Source organism: Myotis brandtii, unplaced genomic scaffold (genome assembly GCF_000412655.1).
Source record: "Myotis brandtii unplaced genomic scaffold, ASM41265v1 scaffold225, whole genome shotgun sequence".
Taxonomy (NCBI): domain Eukaryota; kingdom Metazoa; phylum Chordata; class Mammalia; order Chiroptera; family Vespertilionidae; genus Myotis; species Myotis brandtii.
The window spans coordinates 1874323-1899004 of NW_005358435.1; the positions used below are offsets into that span (position 1 = coordinate 1874323).

A 24682-nucleotide genomic window follows, 5' to 3' on the forward strand; every position below is an offset into this window, starting at 1 on the left:
TAGAGCAGTGGTTCTCAACCTTGGCTGCACATTAGGATCACCTGGGAATCTTTTTAAAATCCTGATTTCTGGGCCTCATCCTCCGGAAATTCTGTTTCTTTGTTATGGGGTGGGGCCACAACATTAGTAACAAAGAAACAGAATTTCCGGAGGATGAGGCCCAGAAATCAGGATTTTAAAAAGATTCCCAGGTGATTCTAATGTGCAGCCAAGGTTGAGAACCACTGGTCTAAGGCAGTGGTCGGCAAACTGTGGCCCCTTGAGTGTGGCTCTTCCACAAAATACCACATGCGGGCTCGTATGTACAGTGCGATTAAAACTTTGTGGCCACACTCAAGGGGCCAAAGAGCCGCATGTGGCTCGAGAGCCGCAGTTTGCCGACCACTGGTCTAAGGAATATAGACTGGGCACTTCTTGGTAAGAATATACTTCCATTGTATGCTCTTTTGTTTAGTTAAATGTATATCTTTTATTGAGGTGAAGTTCATTTAACATGAATGAGCCATTTTAAATGTATAAGTCAGTGGCATTTAGAATATTCACAATGCTGTGTACCCTTTTGTCAAGTTTCAGAATGTTTTTATCATCCCAAAGGGAACTTGTACCCACTAAGCAGCCACTCCCTGTCTCTTCTTCCCCCTACTCCCTGGCAGTCACTAACCTGCTTTCTGTCTCGATGGATTTACCTGTTCTGGGCATTTCATATATTAAGTGGAATCACACAACATGTGACCTTTTGTGTCTGGTTCCATTCACTTAGCATAATGTTCTCGAGGTTCATCCATGTCGAAACAGGTATCAGTACTTCATTCCTTTTTATGGCTGAATAATATTCCACATTGCTATCCATTCATCCATTGATGGGCAGTTGGGTTGTTTGCACCTTTTGGCTGTTGTGTCTAATGCTGCCAGGACATGTATGTACAAGAATTATAATACCTGTTTTCAGTTCTTCAGGGTGGAATTGCTGGGTCATGCTCGGTCAGTTACTCAATTGCTGGGTAATTCTATTTTTAAACTTATGAGGGATGTCTAAATTCTTTCTGCAATGCTGCACAATTTTACATTCCAGCCAGCAGTATACGAAGGTTCCAGTTCTTCCACATCCTCATCAGCACTGTTATTTTCCATGTTTTAAATTACAGCCATCCTAGTGGTTGTGAAGTGGCATTTCATTGTGGTTTTGATTTGTATTTTCCTAATGACTGATGGTGGGGAACATCTTCATTTGCTTATTGGCCACTTGTATATCTTTCATGGAGAAATGTCTATTCAAGGCCTTTGCCCACTTTTTAATTGGGTTGTTTGTCTTTTTGTTGTTTGTTGTATATAGTCTGGTTACTAGAGCTTTATCCAAGATATGATATGCAAATGGTTTCTCTCATTCTATAGGTTGTCTTTTACTTTATTGATAAAATTCCTTTCATGCACAGAAGTTACTAATTTCAAATAAGTCCAGCTTGTCATTTTTTTCTTTTGTTGATCTTGACTAGGTATCATATCTAAGAGTTCATTGGTAAATCCAAGGACATGAATTTACTCCTATATTTCCTTCTAAGAGTGTTGTAGGTTTTGCTTTTTAGGCCATGGATCCCTTTGGGGTTAGTTTTTGTATATGGTGTGAGGTAGGGGTTCAACTTCATTCTTTTGCATGTGGAGCTCCAGTTGCCCCAGGACCATTTATTGAAGACACTATTGTTTCCCCATTGAATAGTCTTGACACCCTTGTTGTCATTAAATATTTTTAATGGGTTTTCATTTGTGCAATCACAACATTATTGAAGAAATGTTTACTCAGCATCATTTGCCATATTTATTTTAGAACTTCTCTTTATGCTTTTGAAACTTTTATTGAACTACAGCATACACAGAGAAAAGCACAAACATCTGAAATGTGTACACCTCAAGTGCTTACAAAGTTAACACACCCATGCAGCTAGCCTCCAGAGCAAGGAACAGAAGTCCCCCACCATCACCCTTAGCTCCCTCATGCCCCATTTCTGCTCACTACATCCCCCTCCCTATAAGGATATAACCACTGTCCCATTTCTGTCATTGATTAATTTTGTCTCTTGTTGAACTTTATGTAAAGGAAATTGTACAGTAGATACCCTTTTGAATTTGAATTCATTTGCTCAAATTTTTATTTCTAAGATTCACCCATATTTTTGCATGGATTGTAGCTCAGAAATTTTCTTAAAGAAATAAAACATGCATTCAATCGAAGTCTCCCCATCTGCCACTCCTAGAAGTGTCTCCTGCACCAAGTTCCTCATTCTTAGGAATTTTAAAATACTGTTATCAGACATGTTGAGTATAAATAATGTATATCATGGAGTTACATATTTTTATTCTTTCTCTAAGAGGCATTGTAGTCTATGTATCATTTTTGCACTTCCTGTTTTTTTGTTTAACACTAACTAAACTTAATGCCACACTTACACCCACTTCATTAAGCTTAGCTGACTTTTGGTGCTGCATTTTGTGACTATGCCCCTCTTCCTTCTGTCTTTTGCGGTTCTCTCTTGATAGACACTAGTTAGCTGCCACTAGCAAGAGCACAGCTCTGCGTAGCCTTGTCTGCTCGAGGCTCCATTGTATGGATGTCGGTTTCTCTATGCAGTTCTCCCAGAGGGAGAGTTGCTGGGTTGTAGAATATGCACATCTTTAACTCCGCCAGGCATCCGGCATCCTCGGCTCTTTCTTGAAAGGGCTTGCTCTAATCTCAGTCTCTAGAATATGCAGATCTTTAACTCCGCCAGGCATCCTCGGCTCTTTATTGAAAGGGCTTGCTCTAATCTCAGTCCCCCTCACATTGGATAGTGTCAGACCTTTACAGTGTTGCCTGTCTGAGGAGTCTGAATGAGCATCTTGTCTGCCTACTTGCGCTTTTACTCATAGAGACCACACTTTCCATCCAGGGAAGCCTGGGAACCCTGGGTTGATAGGCCACTTTCTTCTTAAACCTGGCTGGCCACCAGCATTACCGTGGCGCTCAGTGCGTGCAGGTGACGTGGTGCCATCCCAGTCCTGTTTGGGCATTGGGCGGTTGCTGGTGTGTTTAAAGGTTCCGTGCACTACCTGGCATGGCTGGAGAAAACTCTGCCTCAGATCATGAGAATCTTTGGAATAAGAGTCTCATTTTTTTCTGGATTTAAAAAAAACACACCCACAAATGAGGATCTCTACCACCCTATCTACACAAGTCTTTCTTGCCCTAGGGATCCAAGTTGTAGATTCTATTACAGTCGTTAGTAATAGTAGTATTAGGAATTGGGAATAGTAGTAATAGCCTGCAACCTGGGCATGTGCCCTGACCGGGAATTGAACCGTGACTTCCTTGTTCATAGGCCGATACTCAACCACTGAGCTGGGCCCAGCAGGTGCTTTTACACTCCATGGGGTGTGTGTCCTTGGCACTGGGGGGCTGGAGGGAGCTCCCCTCGCACAGACTTGCTGCTTTTCTCGCTGGTCTCAGCCTCTATGACCCAGGGCCTCCGCATCGGCAGCACACATCTGATGTCGGGAGCACCCGTGGCCTCGGAGCCACAGTGTAAATCCTGGGGAATTAGAGCCATTATCTCCTGTGGAATCACTTTAACTTCGTTCCAGCCTTTATTTTTCCAAGTGTGAGGGCCGAGGGCTCTGCTAAAGTCATTTCAGGGTTGAATCATCAGGACTGGCCCCCCTATCAGCCATCCTAGAACGAGTGGGCAGTGTGCACTCGCCCTTCCTCTAGTGGGAAGGGACTCTCATTCCCAGACACTTTGTCAGGTGTGGCCCCGCGTCTTCCCACAGCAAGAACAGGACTCATGCCTGGAAGTGGGATACTCTTGGGTGGGCAAATGCATCATCTGAAAACAGCACTCCCTCCTACCCAGGTTATAAAAAAGTCAGCATTCAGTTGACATTTGGAACAAATAATTATATAAAGAAGAAGATCAAAACTACTTGTCTTTATTTTCCCACCAAAGGCGGCTGCTGTAACCTTCTCGGAGAATTTCCCGTCAGTTTTTTCCAAGCGTATGAGTGTGCATATCTGTGACCATTTTTATAAAGTTGGCATTGAACTCCACAGGAGGCTTCCTAAACTGCTCCTCTCCAGTGAGCTATGCATGGTGAAAATGTTCTCCTATTGTTAAAACATGATTTTTTAACATGACTTTTAATGTGTGCATGGTGTTTTGTTGGAAAAAAGTGTACCATTATTTAATTGAATATATATATTTTTTTGGGTGCTTAGGTTGTTTTTCATTTCTCGCTGCTGAAGGTACATGTATGAGCAGCCATCTTTGGTTGGCTGTCTTGGACGTGATGTGTATTATTTTGCTAATTTTTCTTTGGTTTCTGACCTGTCTTCCTCTTTCTCGTTGCTTTTGATGGGTGGAAGTCAGCACCCAGGGCGTTTGGACCAGTTTTGCATTTTGCATGACTCTCACTCAGGTTCTCATGCTGGGGCCACCTTGCCCGCAGGGGATGTCTGCAACTACCTGGTGACAGTGTTGGTTGTCACAGCTCCAAGGGTGGCATCTGGTGGGTGGAGGCCAGGACGGCCTCCTCACAAAGAATCCAGCGCCACTGTTCACTGTGGCCGGCCCAGGAGCTGAGTGCGAACGTGTCCATGTATCCTGTCTGTTATTTGAAAGTAACCGTCCGTTACCTGATGTGACGACGTTTCAGTCAGTGATAGAAGCTCTTGGTTTATTTCGTGACTGTTGAGTTAGGGTTTGCTCTCGCCTGGTTCATCAGCCCTCTCAAACGTGTGGGCTCCTGGGCAGGACGTGGTGGTACCGTCTGGCGCTCACAGAGCGAGGTTGGGTCTGCATGAGTCTCTCTCCTCAGAAGGTGGGTACGGCTCAGAGGAACCAGCTGCTTCGGGGCTCGTGTGCTTGTCCTTTTGAAGGGACGAGCCTGCCCTGCTTTTCTTCTGCACAAGATGTCCCACTGCCTCCCCACGTGGAGCGATGCAGTCGGGCCGTTGGCGTAGATCATCCCCTTGTCATTGTTTGAACAGAAGAGGCCTTTGAACAAGTGCCAGCACCAGACCACAGTGGAAAAAGATGAGGCCCCCAAACAATGCCACACACCCGGCCGATCTCTGTAAATTTATAGCGTCATCTTGCCATAATATGGGAACGAAGTAACCTGGTGATGAACTTGGTGGGAGGAAATGACTAAGGGGAGGAGACAGTCAACACAGTATTTACATTGGACGGAGGCTGAGCTCTCTCGAGTCCCTGCTGGAGGAGAGGAAGCTGGGGAGGGGCCTCATTTCCTACGGTTCTCTTGTTCAGCACCATTTGGGTGAAGGGGAAGGAAAAAAAAAACTCCAAGGCTTTCATGTTCAGACCCCACAGCTCTCCTTGGCCTGAGTCACCCGCGAGCATGGGCGCAATCTGTCGGCGATAAGGCGCACCGCCCGGAGCTTTCAGACGTAGGGGGCGCTGTGTGGCGGGCAGTGCTTTTCTGAGTAATCATGTTGTTCTAAAAAGATCCTCAGTGATTAGAGGGCTTTGAAAGTTATTTTAAAAGAGGAAGCTGTACCACTGATTTGGCGTTGTGCTCTTCCTTTGTATGAAGCATTAACAGGCACGCATTCTGGGCGTCCGGGCAGTAGAATTTAGGCCCTGGGAGGCGGTGGGTTGGTGGTGGTGGTGGTGGTGGTGATGGCCACGCTCAGTTCCCTTGCCCATCTCCCTGCCTCCAGCTCCAGCCTCCCCATGATGGGCATCATCGAGGAAAGAGTCGTGTAAGGGCAAGAACCAGCGATCTCCCCATCATCCCTCAGAGCCAGCAGTCCCCAGCCTTGGCGCTATGGGCGTTTGAGGCTGGGTGGTTCTTGGTTGTGAGTCTGTCCTGTGCACTGTAGGATGTTCAGCAGCCTCCCTGGTCTGTACCCACTGGACTCCAGCAGCACGCCCCGCCCCCCCACTCTGACAACCAAAAATGTCTCCAGACATTGCCCCATGTCTCTGGGCAGGGGGTGGGGGGCAATTACCCCCATTGAGGACCTCTGTGCTGATAAGCCTCCTTCTCCACATACGGAGTGACTGAGGGCTATAGAGTTACTGCCACTCAAGCGGAAAGGGGTGCGGGGGGGGGTGGCATTTCCTGTGTGTCTGGCCCTTTCCTACGTGCTCTACGTAGATGGTCTCGTTTAAGCCTCTGCAGTAAGAGTTGTTAGGGTCCCTATTTTACAGGTGAGGAAACCGAGGGTTAGAGAAAAGATGTAGCTTGTCCCGTGGGGGATCGGCTGGGGCTGGTACCAGGTTCGAGCATTTGATGGCTGTACAGTGGGTTACCCACTCCCCAGAAAGCCTGGCCAGGCTGACTGAAACTCCCTAGCCCAGTGCTCAGCTACACGTGTGTGTGTGTGTGTGGGGGGGGAGGGTGGCATCATCTAGGTCAGTGGTTTTCAGTGGAGGTTTTGCCTCCTAGGGGACATGTGTTCATGTCTGGAGACATTTTGTGGGTCTCCCTGGGGTGCTGCTGGTGTCTGGTGGTGGAGGGCCAGGGATGCTGCCGGAGACCCTGCCCGCACTGCAGAGAGTTCTCCAGGCGAGTGTCGTGGTGCCAGGGCTGAGCAGCCCTGGTCCAGGGGATTGTCTCCGGTCTGCGGGGCGGGGGTGGGGGGGGGGCGTGGTGACACTGGCAGGCCAGTGTGTAAACGGAGTTATCTTACAGCGTGGGAGCTGTTCCTGCTGGAATGGTAGTTACTTAAAAAAAACAACAAACACAAACAAAGTTCTTACATCCTTTTGATCTTGCTTTCATCATTTAATAATTTTTCAAATGCTCTAAGTTTTCTGCTATTTTCTGTGGCCTTTGCCCCAAAGCGAGGCCCCCTCTGGCTTTTTATCTCTGGCCAAGTGGAAAACATGGGCGTCTGCTGAGCACACGGGGCGCACCAGCTGTCAGGGGAAGCGGGCACTGGAGCCGGCGGGCGGGCGTTCCCCCGCTCACTCCTGCCTTCCGGCCCCTCTAGGATGAATCAACGGGGGAAATTACCTTCTACATCAAGGGAGCCGACGTCGTCATGGCTGGCATCGTGCAGTACAACGACTGGCTGGAGGAAGAGGTGAGCGTGATGTGGGCGTGGGAACCGGCCTTGCCCTCACAGGGGGTCAAGAGGGGGTCTCTGTATTCGTAATCCACGTAGCACATCGCCCCCAAATGCTGCAGCTTCGCATAACACATTCAATTCTCACCGTTTCTATGGGTCAAGCATGCGGGCACAGCTTGGCTGGGTCCTCCACCGGGTCTCTCACAGGCTGCAGTCAAGGGGTCGGCTGGGGCTGGGTCTCATCTGAAGCCTCAGCCGGGGCAGGACCCTGTCCAGACTCAGTGGTCACGGGCAGGAGTAGCTCTTTGGTGGCTGTTGGCCGGAGGCTGCCACGTTCCTCGCCACGTGGACCTTCCCATGGGACAGCTCCCAGTGCGCAGCTGGCGTTGTCAGCGGGGGAAGCGAGGGAGCAGGACAGGGCGGGGAGAGGCCGTCACCTGCCCTCGGTAGGGACCTCCCCTCACTTCGCCACACTCTTTGCCGGGAACAGGCCACTGGGTCCAGCACACACTCATGGGAAGTGACTATACGAGGGTGTGGCTATTACATCTTCGATTGGGTGGTTTGCAAACACAAACGCCCACAGGGCCAGGCAGGTAACGCAAACGGAACTGGCCGGGCCATGTTTTCCTGCCAGGGTCACGTTTTGTGTGTGAATGGCACGGGCATGTTGTCAGCTCGACACCTGCTTTCCGGCAGCCCATGGAAGCGGCCGCATGTCACCATCAGCTGCTGCGGTTACTTGGGAACACGGGCTCAGTGTGTCAGAGGTTCCGTTTTCCCAACAAGCCGGAAATCCAGATTTTCCTGTGCAGTGTTACACCCTTGACTTAAATTTCGGAACAAACGGTGCCCATCACAGAAACTGTAGGTCGTGTGGCCTGTGGGTCATGCCATGACGTCCCCTTAGAAGGTCCACTCAGGGAAACGACTTTGGAGAAGGCAGGGTCTGGTGGCGGTGCGCTGCCCCCACAGGAGGGGCCTGTCCCCTTCAGCGCCTGGCCCTCCTCAGTGAGCCTCAGGGCCCGGGGCAGAGCCTCCACGCGGCCCCGCTGACCGCCCTCTGCTTCACAGTGTGGGAACATGGCCCGAGAGGGGCTGCGGGTGCTCGTGGTGGCGAAGAAGTCTCTAGCCGAGGAGCAGTATCAGGACTTCGAGGTAAGTGGTTCTGTGACGGTTGGTTATTCTCAGCCCTGCCCACCTGCCGGTCACATCTCCTCCCAGCTGCCCCTCGCTCCTCCTGCTCTTGCCATCCTCCTGTCACTTCTGAGCACAGTCAGCTTCACTCCTGTCCCCGGCCTTTGCACTTGCTCTCTGAGTGCACAGAACTCTCTTTCCTCCTGTTGCTCCGCGGCCCACTCCCTCACTTCCTTTGGCTCTCAGCTCAAATGCCGCCGCCTCTGAGAAGTCCTCCTGGACTCCCCATCTAAAGCAGCCCCACCTCAACACTCTCCACCCTTCACCCCATTGAACTTTCTTCATTGCACTTAACATCTAGAATGACCATATACATAAACATTAACATATCTTTTCTGGAATAGAATCTTTTTGAGAGCACTTTGTTACTCTGCTTGGCTCTTATATCCCCAACGTTTAGGCTGGTCATTGGCACATAGCACACCTCCTGGAAAATTTGGAATGAGGCCCTAGTTTTTTAAAGCTGTAAAAAATATTAATGTTGAACCAGATCATTGACTTGCACAGCCAAGGGTTCCAGCATAAATATGTCATCTTGTCCCGTAGATTGTGTGTCCCTCGAAGGGAAGTGTCTTTGTTAGGTCCCCAGTCCTGGCATAAAGCCAAGCGCGCACACGCATGCAAGACGGGAAGGGAGGGGGACTTCCGGCCCCTCTAGGATGAATCAACGGGAGAAATTACCTTCTACATCAAGGGAGCTGACGTCGTCATGGCTGGCATCGTGCAGTACAACGACTGGCTGGAGGAAGAGGTGAGCATGATGTGGGCGTGGAAACCGGCCTTGCCCTCACAGGGGTCAGGAGGGGGTTTCTGTATTCGTTCTCCACGTAGCACATCGCCCCAAAATGCTGCAGCTTCGCATAACACATTCAGTTCTCACCGTTTCTATGGGTCAAGCATGCGGGCACAGCTTGGCTGGGTCCTCCACCGGGTCTCTCACAGGCTGCAGTCAAGGGGTCGGCTGGGGCTGGGTCTCATCTGAAGCCTCAGCCGGGGCAGGACCCTGTCCAGACTCAGTGGTCACGAGCAGGAGTCCGCTCTTTGGTGGCTGTTGGCCGGAGGCTGCCACGTTCCTCGCCACGTGGACCTTCCCATGGGACAGCTCCCAGTGCGCAGCTGGCGTTGTCAGCGGGGGAAGCGAGGGAGCAGGACAGGGCGGGGAGAGGCCGTCACCTGCCCTCGGTAGGGACCTCCCCTCACTTCGCCACACTCTTTGCCGGGAACAGGCCACTGGGTCCAGCACACACTCATGGGAAGTGACTATACGAGGGTGTGGCTATTACATCTTCGATTGGGTGGTTTGCAAACACAAACGCCCACAGGGCCAGGCAGGTAACGCAAACGGAACTGGCCGGGCCATGTTTTCCTGCCAGGGTCACGTTTTGTGTGTGAATGGCACGGGCATGTTGTCAGCTCGACACTGGCTTTCCGGCAGCCCATGGAAGCGGCCGCATGTCACCATCAGCTGCTGCGGTTACTTGGGAACACGGGCTCAGTGTGTCAGAGGTTCCGTTTTCCCAACAAGCCGGAAATCCAGATTTTCCTGTGCAGTGTTACACCCTTGACTTAAATTTCGGAACAAACGGTGCCCATCACAGAAACTGTAGGTCGTGTGGCCTGTGGGTCATGCCATGACGTCCCCTTAGAAGGTCCACTCAGGGAAACGACTTTGGAGAAGGCAGGGTCTGGTGGCGGTGCGCTGCCCCCACAGGAGGGGCCTGTCCCCTTCAGCGCCTGGCCCTCCTCAGTGAGCCTCAGGGCCCGGGGCAGAGCCTCCACGCGGCCCCGCTGACCGCCCTCTGCTTCACAGTGTGGGAACATGGCCCGAGAGGGGCTGCGGGTGCTCGTGGTGGCGAAGAAGTCTCTAGCCGAGGAGCAGTATCAGGACTTCGAGGTAAGTGGTTCTGTGACGGTTGGTTATTCTCAGCCCTGCCCACCTGCCGGTCACATCTCCTCCCAGCTGCCCCTCGCTCCTCCTGCTCTTGCCATCCTCCTGTCACTTCTGAGCACAGTCAGCTTCACTCCTGTCCCCGGCCTTTGCACTTGCTCTCTGAGTGCACAGAACTCTCTTTCCTCCTGTTGCTCCGCGGCCCACTCCCTCACTTCCTTTGGCTCTCAGCTCAAATGCCGCCGCCTCTGAGAAGTCCTCCTGGACTCCCCATCTAAAGCAGCCCCACCTCAACACTCTCCACCCTTCACCCCATTGAACTTTCTTCATTGCACTTAACATCTAGAATGACCATATACATAAACATTAACATATCTTTTCTGGAATAGAATCTTTTTGAGAGCACTTTGTTACTCTGCTTGGCTCTTATATCCCCAACGTTTAGGCTGGTCATTGGCACATAGCACACCTCCTGGAAAATTTGGAATGAGGCCCTAGTTTTTTAAAGCTGTAAAAAATATTAATGTTGAACCAGATCATTGACTTGCACAGCCAAGGGTTCCAGCATAAATATGTCATCTTGTCCCGTAGATTGTGTGTCCCTCGAAGGGAAGTGTCTTTGTTAGGTCCCCAGTCCTGGCATAAAGCCAAGCGCGCACACGCATGCAAGACGGGAAGGGAGGGGGGAGGCTGGGGGACAGGCTCTGGGCCCTTGTCCTGTTCCACCCAGAGAAGCTGTGCTTGTCTGTCTCTTTTATGTGTGAGTTCTCCGTACAGTTTTAATTAACAAGAGGCCTAGCCCTGATCAAGTCCACCTTCCTTTCCATTTTAAAGGCATCAGTTTTGAGTCGGCCCATGAGGGGCCTTTGATTTTCCTCTAGGTCTTTGCCAGCACTGGAAAGAGGGGAGAAACAGAAGGGTTGGGTCGATGGTCTTTGAAAGTGGGACTTCGTCAAGGACGCTTGGTTACAAAGTGTGCTTTGTGCGGGAGAACCTACTGCTTTTCTGAGCTCTTGAGTTGTGCCAATCCTTGCAACAACCCAGTGAGGTAGGGGCTGTTATTGCTGCTTCTGGGTGAAAACAAGAGGCTCAGAGAAGTTAAGCAACTTGCTGGAAGTTGCACAGCAGGTGGGTGTAGAGCCAAGGGTGGAACTCAGGTCTGTCCAACTCCTGTGTCTGGACTGTGAACTTGGGAGGGACCGAAGCCTCCGTGTCATCCCTCTGAGGGCTACACCAGGTGCTGCGGTGGGATCAGCATGCCGTCCCACTCGGCGTCGGACAACCTTGCACCTCCCCACCCTAAGCGTGTCCCCTGCTGTGTCCCAGGCTCGCTACGTGCAGGCCAAGCTGAGCGTGCACGACCGCTCCCTCAAAGTGGCCACGGTGATCGAGAGCCTGGAGATGGAGATGGAGCTGCTGTGCCTGACGGGGGTGGAAGACCAGCTGCAGGCGGACGTGAGGCCCACGCTGGAGACGCTGCGGAACGCCGGCATCAAGGTAGGCGGCCTGCTGCGGCCTGGCTGCTGAATGACCGCCCCGGGAAATGGGCTCCGGAATTATACAGCTATCCCTTGAGTGGAGTGCGAAGGTGGGAGATGGGAGGGGGGGACGTGTGACAGAGGGAGCCAGGCGTGCAGGGACTCCAGCCCTGTCTCAGGTGGGCCTCTCGTCACCTCCCGCCCCAGCAGCCCTGTGCGTTTGCTTTCCTGGCTGGCCTTCCTGACCAGGCCGGGCTCCACGCAGGCAGGACCACACGCGGCTCCTCATCCCTCAGTGCCAAGTGTGTCCACTATATCCCTGTGAGTGGCCAGCCAGCCAGCCGTCTGTCGATGCGTCTGGATGGATGGGTGACCTCCCAACAGAGTGACCGCCTGCCCCAGCAACTGCCATGTTTACGTTTTGTACTCTACTCTTTGGGGCCCCCAAATGTCCAGTAGTTTAATCGGGAGAGGCCAGTAGAGGGCGTCTGAGGAGCCTGCAAAGGATTAGCGAACTTCCTGGCTCAGTGCCCCTGAGCACACGTATGTGTTTGCCACCCGCCTCCGCCCCAAAGCAGCTCTGGGCTGCGTCCTCGGGCCTGCATTCGGCAGAAGCGCGTGTGAGCTGGGCCATGCGAGCTTGTGGATTAAGACCAGCCACAGGGTGCTCCGGGCACGTCCGTGCCCATTGGGGGCTCCCGTGTGTGCGAGCGTGGATTTTTGTAAACCAAACGCTGTCACGTACCTTTGGCTCATAGGAAACTGACAGCGAGATCCCAATTTTGAAAAAAACGGGCTGATGTCAGAGGGCCCGTTTCTACTGCGTTGTGGAGTTTAAACTTTGTCCCTGGGCCATTTCCAGGACCTCGCTGTGTGGCTTTGGGGCAAGTCACCTCTCTGCCCCCACAGCAGTGAGGGATCTGTTCCGAGGTTGGAACCTGGAGGTCCACCACCAGCGTTTTGTAGTCAGGGTTAACCCCACGGGATTCCTGACCGGCATCCGACCAGGTAGAAAGACCATGTGTCCGTGACAAGTCCGTTTCCTGTGGGACCCGGAAGTGACCCCTCCCCATCCAGGCTCCCCTTTCTTAGAGATCAGTTATGACTTTAAGAAAAATTCCCTGAAGAGGGGTTGTGAGGCCAGAGGCCGGGCTTCGCGATGTCTCCTGAAGCGTGTGGCCCAGCGGGTCTCCGAGTACCACACCGGCGTCTGCTGCCACCAGGGGTGGTCGCGCCGCGTCCTGACGGCCTTGAACGGGGCGTTTCCTGTCACGTGTGGGGGCCCCGTGAGCCTCGAGGAGGTAAACGGGACACACTAAGTTCGGCTCGATGTTCCGGGAAACTCGGCCGACGCAGGCGACAGGCCGCCTCTAACAACACTAACCACGGGGACCTCTTTCATGCGGTGACTCCAGGTTTGGATGCTGACAGGGGACAAGCTGGAGACGGCCACATGCACAGCGAAGAACGCGCATCTGGTGACCAGAAACCAAGACATCCACGTGTTTCGGCTGGTAAAGCATTCTCTGCGGGGGGCCTCCTGGGGGTGTGGCTGCAGTTTGCCTGTAACCTCGTGACCTCATAACCTCGTGACCTCATAACCTCGAGGGGGCCCCGAGAGGGGAGCATGTTAACCTGCTGGGCGGGGGCTTCCACAGTCGGTTTGGGAGGAATCACTGATGAGCCAGTGAGGCCGGAGGCTCCTTCCGGTGGTGTCTCCGGGGCACCCCGTCCTGTCCCGGCCTGTGTGGATGTGTGGCCTTAACCTGGGGGGGTCGTGGGCGCTTTGAGAGGCTGCTGGAAGTGAGGCAGGTGGCGTGAAGGATGCAGATAAGCGCATGCATGTGAAATTGTCCCTAGGAGTCCAGGGTTTCACCAAGTCCTTGAAGGCCAGTCCTGGGGTAAGAAATAACATCCAGATCACAGGTATTGTCCTGAAGGAACACCTGGGAGCCTTCAGAAGGAGGTGTGTTGGGTGGGCACGGGAGAAGTGGCCCCAAACAAGCAGGCATTAGGAGCCCCAAGGCTGGAGGCCAGGGGCTGTGCCCAGCCTTACTGAGCTGAGGTGAGGAGCAGGGTCCCTCTGGGGCAGGGTCCCACTCATCTGAAATCAGAGCCACCATACCAACAGCTGCAGGGACCTAGATGTTTGGGGGTCTCCCTCTCACCCCTGCCTGTGGTCCGTAGCACATAGAAGCTCCAAGAAAGCCAGCTGTTTGGGGACCAGCACACACAGTGTTGCTTAGAGGCAGATGCGGTGGATCCTCATTGTTCACGGGATCTGCTGACAAACCCGCCTACTCGCTAAAATCGATCTGTGACCCGAAAAGCAGTGCTCAGGTGCTTTCCGAGTTGTGGGGTCTGGTGTGCGTGGCACAGTCTGAGTCGTGCACGTTCCGCTGAGGGCGAACAGGGTGGGTCCGCCGTCTCGTTTCAGCGCTCACGCTGCACACACTGTCCTTTTCACGGTCCCTGTAGGGCCACTGTTTTGCATTTTTGTGCTTTTTGTTAGCGATTTCACTGTGTGAAACGGCCCCAGCACAGTGGTGAGGGATGGCCACTGTTCCGAAGCACAGGAGGGCTGTATGTGCCTCACGGAGGAAATGCGTGGCTTAGCTAAGCCTCTCAGGCCCGTGTCCAATGCTGTTGGCCATGAGTTCAGTGTTAACGAATCAACAAATATGAGTTTTAAAAGATGTCTTTAAGCAGAAGCACACATAACACGAGGTTATGTATTGATCTGGTGGAGAGAGATACTGGGAGCGGAGGCTGGCAGGAGCCATGCCTGTGCTTCCTGGGGGCCTGGTCCATGTTGCTGACTCAGCGTTCAGGGCGGGGCCGTGCAGAGCGTAACTGTCACAGCTCATGAGAATCCACTGCATGTCCTAGAATTCAGGGCCTGCAGACCGTGGCTCTGGTGCTAGCTCCCTGTTCTGGGAAACAGTTTTATCTAAATGCAGATACGCCCATTGTTTCCATAACTGTCGGAGGCTGCTTTATGCCCACGGAGCCCACAGGAGTTCACATCTGGTCCTTCATGGAAAGCCGGCCTCCCCTGCCGGGTGCGTGCGTGCGGCGTTCTCGCTGTGTGTTTCAGGCAGGCTAACACACATGCCCTGCTTCAGTTTCCTTACATGTAAGGGAGTGTGGCATCCTGTGAGAAATGCATGGGAAGACACGGGAGTGCGGGGCAGGCCTGCACAGGCGGAACCTGCAGTCCTTCATGTCTTGTTTTATTTTTTTACGTGGTCACAGCCGTCCTGGGGAAATGCAAGGTGACAGACAGGCTCTCCGGTCCCCACAGAATCATGACGAACAGGATTTAATTTGGCTCTGGGTCCAGTGGCAGGGGAGGGGCAGGGGTCCTTGGCCAAGTGGCCATTGTCTTCACGCGGCTCCAGGAAGCCACTGTTTGTTGTTCTGCGGTCTCCAAAGAGCGAGGCCGCCTCACCCCTCATTCCTTTCCAGGTGACCAACCGCGGCGAGGCCCACCTTGAGCTGAACGCCTTCCGCAGGAAACACGACTGTGCCCTGGTCATCTCTGGAGACTCCCTGGAGGTAGGACCGCCTGGCGCCCCTTCCTGCTGCCGTGGGGGAAGTGACCTGGCTGACCCCCCTCCCTCCCCAACAGATCTGCCTCAAGTACTACGAGTACGAGTTCATGGAGCTGGCCTGCCAGTGCCCGGCCGTGGTCTGCTGTCGCTGCGCCCCCACGCAGAAGGCCCAGATCGTGCGTCTGCTGCAGGAGCGCACTGGGAAGCTCACCTGTGCAGTAGGTAGGCTAGTTCACCTGGGCGGTAGGTAGGGTAGTTACCTGGGCGGTAGGTAGGCATGCTCACCTGGGCAGTAGGTAGGCTAGTTCACCTGGGAGGTAGGTAGGGTAGTTCACCTGGGCGGTAGGTAGGCATGCTCACCTGGGCAGTAGGTAGGGTAGCTCACCTGGGCAGTAGGTAGGCATGCTCACCTGGGCAATAGGTAGGGTAGCTCACCTGGGCGGTAGGTAGGGTAGTTACCTGGGCGGTAGGTAGGGTAGTTACCTGGGCGGTAGGTAGGGTAGTTACCTGGGCGGTAGGTAGGGTAGTTACCTGGGCGGTAGGTAGGGTAGTTACCTGGGCGGTAGGTAGGGTAGTTACCTGGGCGGTAGGTAGGGTAGTTACCTGGGCGGTAGGTAGGGTAGTTACCTGGGCGGTAGGTAGGGTAGTTACCTGGGCGGTAGGTAGGGTAGTTACCTGGGCGGTAGGTAGGGTAGTTACCTGGGCGGTAGGTAGGGTAGTTACCTGGGCGGTAGGTAGGGTAGTTACCTGGGCGGTAGGTAGGGTAGTTACCTGGGCGGTAGGTAGGGTAGTTACCTGGGCGGTAGGTAGGGTAGTTACCTGGGCGGTAGGTAGGGTAGTTACCTGGGCGGTAGGTAGGGTAGTTACCTGGGCGGTAGGTAGGGTAGTTACCTGGGCGGTAGGTAGGGTAGTTACCTGGGCGGTAGGTAGGGTAGTTACCTGGGCGGTAGGTAGGGTAGTTACCTGGGCGGTAGGTAGGGTAGTTACCTGGGCGGTAGGTAGGGTAGTTACCTGGGCGGTAGGTAGGGTAGTTACCTGGGCGGTAGGTAGGGTAGTTACCTGGGCGGTAGGTAGGGTAGTTACCTGGGCGGTAGGTAGGGTAGTTACCTGGGCGGTAGGTAGGGTAGTTACCTGGGCGGTAGGTAGGGTAGTTACCTGGGCGGTAGGTAGGCTAGTTACCTGGGCGGTAGGTAGGCATGCTCACCTGGGCAGTAGGTAGGCTAGTTCACCTGGGCGGTAGGTAGGGTAGCTCACCTGGGCGGTAGGTAGGGTAGTTACCTGGGCGGTAGGTAGGCTAGTTCACCTGGGCAGTAGGTAGGCATGCTCACCTGGGCAATAGGTAGGGTAGCTCACCTGGGCGGGTAGGCTGCAGCTTGAGCCTGTCCCGCTGGCACGCTGGGTCCATTTTCTGGCGGGATAATTGGATCCTGCGGCCGTGTTCTGCACACTCCCCAGGCCACTTTGCTCGGGTCTTGATGTTTTCCTCCACGGACTTGGCTCTCTTTTGTTATAATTCTGATTTTACTCTTTCCCTTTGAGGAAGAGTAGATAAGTGGCCTGAGGCTTCGCTCCTTAGCGGGCACTTTCTTGGCCAGCGACCTGGGGCGCAGCATTGCTGAGGGTGAAGACCACACAGGGCGCTGGATCTGGGTCCCGCTCTAAGCGGGTGTTTACTGGCTGGGTGCCCGGTGGCTCCCTTCAGCCGCTGAGCCTGTCTGCTCATTGGTCAGGTGGGAGAACCACAGCGCTCTTCTCCGGCGGAGCTGACGAGCTCAGATGGGGTAACTTTAAAAAATACTTGCCACGACAGCACCCGTCAGAGGCAGGCCGGTGGTGGTCGTAAATGTGCATGGACACAGACCCCCTGCTGCTGCTGAGCGGCAGGGACCTTCAGCCGGTCGCCGGTCCCTCTGACACCTGCTGTCAAACAGGAACCCCGTACCGCAGGTTGTTGGTGTGGTTATGGGAGGTAACCAAGTTTCTTGCCTCTCGCAACTTCCGACTTTTTTCTCCCGTCTGTGTGACCATAGGTGACGGCGGCAATGACGTCAGTATGATTCAGGAGTCTGACTGCGGCGTGGGCGTCGAGGGGAAGGTGAGCGGGTGCCGGGTGCCGGGTGGCAGTGCCGGGTGGCATGTCGTTGGCTGGAGCGGCTCTGTCCACGAGCTGGAGTTCTCTCTCCTCCGAGGCACAGGGTCAGTGCTTCTGGGAATCACACATTAGGAATGTGCTGTAAGGAACCCTGCATCCTGAGGACCTCGCCTTCCCCCCTGGGGTCAGAATTCAGATCACTGCATCCTGCAGACAAATGCTGATTTTTTGATGTGAAAACCTAAGTTTAAAAAAAAAAGGTTTTTGCCATCATCTTAGGGTCCGCTGGATGTGCTTCCGACTTTTCCTTGGGGTGGGTGTCAGTTGGAGCCCGAGTTGTCACACTGTGTGCGGAATGTGGGAGAACGGGGCGTGGCGGGCGCGTTGCTAAAAAGCCTGGGGCCTGCAGTTCTTTCGAGTGTTTGTTACGACAGTTTTCCATCTCTTTCCTTGTCAGCTGTGCGCTGCCTCCCATAGTTTGCTCTGCCCCCTCTAATTTGTGCCACTCAGTGACTCTCCGCAAGAATAGTGGCCACCAGCTGTCAGAACCAGGTGCAAAATACGAGTGCAGAGGCCCTGGGTGAGGGCCGGGGGCTCCCCTTACATTTTGGTCCGTATCCTCATGAATTTGGCTCATCCTTCATTTCCTTTTTCACCCTTTCTGGTTAAGTGATCCTTGAATGAAATGTGACGTCTGAACTCTGTATGGACTCCTTTGTTGCAGGTTTTAGGAAGACACTTGAGTTTAATAGATAGAATTCTTTACAGGTGTCTATGTGGAGCCAAAACATTTCCCCTTAAAATTATACTCTGATACCTTTGTTTTTGGAGAATGAAAGGAAGAAATGGTCACTGTAAAAAGTTAGAACAACTTAGAAATGGATGAAGTGTCTTTTAGATAGCCTCATCTAAGTGGTAACATTGTTTATTATTCAGAACTTTTGTCTATGTGTATATTGCTGGTTATGAATATGTATGTATGTATGTATATATTGTATACACATACGTATGTTCATGCATACACATATCTTACACATGTATGTATATTATTTTCAGGTATAGTTTTAAATTAGAAACATTGTGCATTTAAAAAAAATACATATTTTTATTGATTCAGAGAGGAAGGGAGAGGGAGAGAGATATATATAGAAACATCAGTGAAGGGAGAGATTCATTGGTCGGCTGTCCCCTGCATGCCCCACACTGGGGATCAAGGCTGCAACCTGGGCATGTGCCCTGACCAGGAATCGAACCGTGACCTCCTGGCTCATAGGTCGATGCTCAACCACTGAGCCACGCTTGGCTGAGCAACATTATGCATTTTTAATGCAACTTGATGACATCTGTTATATCTTGGATTTGTTTCTACATCAGAACATGTAGATCCATCCATTTTTTTTTTACCTTCCCTCAAACGTTTTATTTTGAAAATGTCACTCCTTCAGAAAAGTTGAAATAGAGCAGTGAGCACCCATCTATTGTTCACTTCAGTTGACCAGTTGTTAACATTTGCCTCATTCTCTATCTCCTCCCCCAGCCCCCAAATCAGTGGAAAGTCAGTTGCAGATATAATCTGTTACCCCTAACTACTTTAGCATGGACCTCTTAAGAAAAAGAACATTCTGTTACGTACTCAAAATAACATTACAGTGGGGCCTTGACTTACGAGTTTAATTCGTTCCGAGACCGAGCTCATTAAGGAGCTCGGTAAGGAGCTCATTAACTCAAATTACTCTATCAACTCAATGGAAAAAATCGGCCGAGAGACAGCTGGTATCTCAAAAAAGTTGTTAGTCGGGACACTCGTAAGTCAAGGCCCCACTGTATATGCCCCCCCCCAAATGCCACGTTGAGATAACATTATATAATTTTCATAGTTCCTTCCCCCCATCCTCAAAATGTTTAATAAAAGTATCTCCAGGAACCAACGAAGGGACAGTTGTGGAGTCTCCCCGATACCTGTGGGTGAGGTTGATTTGATTCACATTCTGTGTTTTTGGTGTGAGTAGCACCTAAAGGGAATTTGCATCTCCTGTTGCATCCAATCAGTTTGTCCCACAAGTGGCATCCATCATGGACCTTTTAAAATGATAAAATTCCACAAATGGTTGTCCCACAAATGGCATCCGTCATGGACCTTTTAAAATGATAAAATTCCACAAATGGTTGCACTGTAACCATATTTCCACTTCTATAAATGTGCAAAGCTGCTGTGTATGTTCAGGAATGTTCCATTTAATATTGTTAGTAGCATCTGATTCCTTCCCCCCTCCCCATTTTTAACTCTTAAGGGAACCGAGCGTTATAAAATGCCTGTCTTTGAGCGATTCTTTGCTTCTGATGCACATTACGGCGTGGGCCTTACCCCCAAGGCTTAATGCTACATCCATTTGACCTCCAAATTATAACTATCTGTGATTTGGAATGTTTTTTGTTTAAATAAATTCCTCTTTTTAAATCGAATTTAGACTTGGACCACCAACTGTGTATAGCTTGAAACCAAAGAATCTCTTTATTGAAGTTCTTGGAAGATCTCCTTACAGTGTCTTGCTTTTTCAATTAAAACAAATGTGTTCGCTTTGACCTCTTGTGCATCTGACGGTGCCCAATTTCATCGGGTTTCAGGAAGGAAAACAGGCCTCGCTGGCGGCAGACTTCTCCATCACTCAGTTCAAGCACCTCGGCCGCTTGCTCATGGTGCACGGCCGGAACAGCTACAAGCGCTCGGCCGCCCTCAGCCAGTTCGTGATCCACAGGAGCCTGTGCATCAGCACCATGCAGGTGGGTGGCAGCCGCACCTCCGCGCAGGCGCGCGTGGCTGTCCTGGAGAGAGCAGGGAACCAGGCTGTGTCTTGGAGCTGGTACCCCCTCCATGCTCGTGGCAGCTGATAGACCTCGGATTGCCCGGATCCTTCCTGTTAGGTGTGAAGGCCATTCTTGGGGTGTCGTATAGACCGGAGTTGTTATAACTGGTTTGCCGGAAGGAAAAATGCCGAGTTCAACGCTAAGTGGGTACTGAGTTTTCCACATGCAGAAGTAAGGGCCAGTCGAGAATAACTTGCTGTTCTGGAGCGCTGCCTATACACTGGGCATCGGGCTAAGTGTTCACAGTGCAGTGTCTCACTCAATCCTCACAGTAGTGCCCATTTCACAGATGGGGAGTCAGAGGCTGTGGGGGGGGGGGGGGGGGTACCTATACACTGGGCATCGGGCTAAGTGTTCACAATGCAGTGTCTCACTCAATCCTCACAGTAGCGCCCATTTCACAGATGGGGAGTCTGAGGCTGGTGGGGGGGAGGGAACAGAGTTTGTGTAGTGTCCCTCAGGGTTAGTGTGCTCAGACAGGGGACTCCAAGCCTGCGCTCTTAATCAAGGTCTCCTCCTCGGTGCCCTCCATACATCAGGGCTATAGCAGTTAACTGTGTACTAGGGAGAAGGCCAAAGGGGAGGAAAGAAAACATTTGGGTGTTGAAAAACTGTCTACTGATTTTCCTCCGTGGGCATTTAGGTGAGCCTCGGTGCCCTCCATACGTAAGGGCTATAGCAGTTAACTGTGTACTAGGGAGAAAACCAAAGGGGAGGAAAGAAAACATTTTGGGTGTTGAAGAACTGTCTACTGATTTTCCTCCGTGGGCATTTAGGTGAAAATACTCCCAGTTAAGTGGGGAGAACATGGGGATGGTATATCTCAGAACCCATGGTTTTTTTTCTGACCAAATCACTAAGTATAGCAGGTCCTCAAATAATGTCGATTTGTTTAAGATAATCTCATTATAACATTGGTGACATGTTCTTTTAAAAATCAATTAGCCTATGGTAAACATCGTGTTGCTTAAAGTCACAGAACCTATCCACAGTGTTAAGTGAGGACTTACTCTACTTATGATACCTTGAGCAAGTCACTTCACCACTCTGGGCCTCAGTCTTTCCACCTGGAAAATGGGGACGATGAGATCTGCCTTGTCTCTCAGACAGGGCTCCTTTGAAAAGTAGAGCATTTTATAAGGGACCAAGTGCTAAAGGCATCCTTACTATTATTAATAAAACAAAAGAGGATAATGTGTAAAATAAGAGGACATTTACATTTGTAGGAAAGGTGATTAATCATACATGAAAGGCACAAGGCGTCCTGCCTTTCCGAGCGAGTCGGGTGGTGCTGCTCTGTGTTGATGAGAATTCGCCCGTCACCGGCCTCCTCCGTGCATGCCTTTCGGGGTGAATGTATGTTTTTAATATCTATGCCCTTATGAGTGTAGGAGCCTTAAAGTGATTTTCATCAACATGCTCTAAACCCAAACAGCTGGTACGGTTCATCAGACCACATCTGTACTTTTAACTTATGTTCGCTCCTCAATTGAGCTGGATAGGACGGTGGTTTTAATCACCGGGAGATCAGTCAGCCCGTCCCCGGGCAGGCACACAAAAGCGGGCCTGGGTGAGCTCACTTCTGTAAGGCTCGCGTGCTACCATGAACATTGCTTCAGAAAACATGGTCGCTGGGACTCGTCCTCTGTGCTAGGAGAGTGCCCTTGAACCTGTCCACCGTGCTGAAAGTGGGCCAGCCCGTGTTAGAACCGGACCTGGACGTGGGTCTCTGATAGATAGAGGCGTAGCGTTTTGTGTCCCCCCTCTGCGCTCCCCCCCCCAAGTGCTCTTTTCAAGATGAGGTCTTTGTGGTCAGCTCGGGGCTTTTGGAGAAGGAGGCTCCCCATGGTGATCTGCAAAACGAAAAACCAGATTTTTGACATTTTTACAACCACAGCCCAGCCCGGGCGAGAAGCTCCTTGAAAAGTGGCTTTCACCTTTCAATTCTGAAATCACGACCAGGGTGGCACCAGGGCTTCCTGCCAGTGACCGTGGCCTTAGGTGACCCCGTGTCCTGAGCTGTGCCAGGTGAACAGGCATGGCAGGGGCTGCGGGGAGGTGTCTCGGGTTAGACCTCTTCCTGGTCACGAGGCTGGCTCAGCCTTTCTCCCGTGTCCGTCCTTGGAAAGCCTTAGGGAGCAGCTGTCCCTGCTTCCTTTGGTTTTATACTCGGGAATGAGCTTCGCGGCCACTTTCCTTCCGTGAGCCTCTAGAAGTCCAGAGAAGGAGGTCACAGCATCAGGCCTGCTTTGAGCTCTCTGGTTTATTTCTTCACCGCCCGTAGCTAATAGTTTCCAAACGAGGAAGCAGAAGTTTCGGGAAGGGTTTGTAAATATCTTTATTTCTCTTGTCTAATTGCAATTTGTAAAATTTTCAAAAATATTAAGACCTATAGTATAAGAAGTAAAGCCTCCTCTCCAACCCCACCCTCCAGGGTAATTGGTTGTATCCTCCTGTCAGAGGCTGTGTTTCCATATCAGTTCCCACACATATGCCCACTTGTGACGGTTGCACATCCAGGGGGGCGGTGATGCTGAGCTGTTAGGAGGGAGGGCTCTGAGACAGGTGGGCTAGAGTCCCCAAGTGCCATTTACCTGCCCAGTTTCCCCTCCTGTAATATTCAGGTGACGTTAGGACTCGACCTCATGAGCGGTTCTGGGGAGTCACTGAGCCCATCTACACAGTGTTCCAGCTCATGTTCACAGAGGGGCTGAGAGTGGACTCTGGAGCTAACAAACTCCTTGGGTATGATTCCTGGCTCTGTCACTTGTGAGCTGTGTGATCTCGGGCAAGTCACTTAACCTCTCTGTGCCTTCTCTCATTGGTAATATGGGGATGATGATCTCAGTACCTACTCCATAGGGTTGAGTGAGCATTAAGCGAGCTAATACATTTAAAGCACTTACGACTGTTGGTGTGAAGTAAGTGCTTTGTAAGAGTTGGTGCTGTTTTTATGAACATAAACATCGGGGCTTTGGCGATGGTTTTGCTAACGTCCCCCTTTCTCCTTGCACAGGCTGTCTTCTCCTCTGTGTTTTACTTTGCCTCCGTTCCTCTGTACCAAGGATTCCTCATCATTGGGTAAGGAAATCCAGGCAAGCTATTAATTTTTTATGAAACCACCCTGAAATGCCACAAAAGAAAGAAGGAACATTATATAAAGAAGCATTATACGAAGTCCCCAAGTGGCCAGCCAAGCCAGGTCCAGCAATGCAGGTTAGATGTTTTTTGGGAATTACTGAATTTTTGAACTGCTAAGCCCGTAACCAGGCCGAGGAAGTGGAGTCCGGTCGGCTTGTGTCCGTGGCACTTGGTCGTTTGTACCTGGTGAGGGAAAACCGCCGGCCCCCGAGGGCCCGAGGTTATTGGCTGATTGGCCACCAAAGCAAGAGTGAAGGCTCGCAGACCAGCGATTCCATGGGGTCTTAGGAAAAGAGAAGAGCGGGGTCTGCGCAGCACCCCCCTACGCGGCTGACCCCAGTGGGACGGCCCGCTGTTGGGTGTGCAAGGCGGACCCCTGCTGCCTCTGACCCATTAGACGGGGTGTCACTTAGACATTTGCTGCCACCAGCTCACCCCCACTCCTCACCGGAATTCATGACGTCCCTTTTGACCTTTTCAGAGGGGTGCTCAGCCTTTGACTTACCCGGGTGGGTGGAGTCTAGTTACCATCCGCCCTAGATAGAGGCGCACAGGCGCTCCTGGCTCGGAAGAGGTGCAGGAAGACGCTGGCCCCAGGGGCGGTCTGACAGAGTGGGCCTCCCATCCTCTGTGTTTGGCCCGGTCAGCCTGAGAGTAGGCGCTGGACCTCTAATTGGAAAAATGGACTGTCCTTTGTCAGGGCCTGGAAGAGTAGAGCAAACAGGCCCGAATATAGGGGGGCTTCCGTGTTCCACGTGGTCCTTTCAGGAACTGGTGCCCGATTCTCTCTCGGTTCTCATCTCCTCCTCTCTCCACCCCTCAGCTCCAGCCGCACTGGCTGCCTCGCTGGTCTTCAAACAGAACGGACACATTGCTACCTCAGGGCCTTTGCACTCACTCTGCTGCCTGCCTGGGGTGCTCTTCGCTCCCATATCGGCATGGCTGCCCCCTCACGTCTTGTGGATGTTTACCAACGTGACGTCCCTTGGCGGCCTTCTCAAACTGCACCCCCACCCTGTGCCTTAGTCCCCTTCTCTATTACACTTTCCTCCAACACATGGTGTAGTTTACTGGAGTGTTTATTGACTCACGTTTTGTCTGTTTTTCATCTTGAATCTCCAGTGCTTCGTTAGAACTGGCCCTGGCACATGGGAGGCCCTCCGTACACGGTTGTTGATGGATGAATGGGAACGGGCCAGGCCTTACCGGCAATCTTTCTCTCCTAGGTACTCCACCATCTACACCATGTTCCCTGTGTTTTCTCTGGTCCTGGACAAAGACGTCAAGTCAGAAGTTGCCATGCTGTATCCTGAGCTCTACAAGGATCTCCTCAAGGTTCACCGAGCTCCTTCGCCTTCCCCTTCCTTCCTTCCTTCCTTCCTTCCTTCCTTCCTCCCTTCCTCC

At 52.0% G+C, this 24682-nt stretch overlaps 1 protein-coding gene across 4 annotated transcripts in view; it reads left to right on the plus strand.

Moving 5' to 3' along the window:
- The window catches only part of ATP9A (ATPase, class II, type 9A), a 143607-nt gene that overhangs the window by 110342 nt on the left and 8583 nt on the right, over positions 1-24682 (plus strand). For 3 of the 4 annotated variants that reach the window (XM_014539669.1, XM_014539668.1, XM_014539670.1), the window contains exons 16-25: positions 8919-9011; positions 10071-10154; positions 11475-11645; positions 13042-13140; positions 15095-15184; positions 15258-15402; positions 17211-17275; positions 19898-20053; positions 23154-23218; positions 24505-24613. In XM_014539669.1, the coding sequence (XP_014395155.1) occupies positions 8919-9011; positions 10071-10154; positions 11475-11645; positions 13042-13140; positions 15095-15184; positions 15258-15402; positions 17211-17275; positions 19898-20053; positions 23154-23218; positions 24505-24613 (1077 nt within the window). Of the gene's footprint in view, positions 1-6985; positions 7079-8137; positions 8222-8918; positions 9012-10070; positions 10155-11474; positions 11646-13041; positions 13141-15094; positions 15185-15257; positions 15403-17210; positions 17276-19897; positions 20054-23153; positions 23219-24504; positions 24614-24682 lie in introns of all 4 variants that reach the window. The other variant, XM_005866221.2, reaches the window with a different exon arrangement.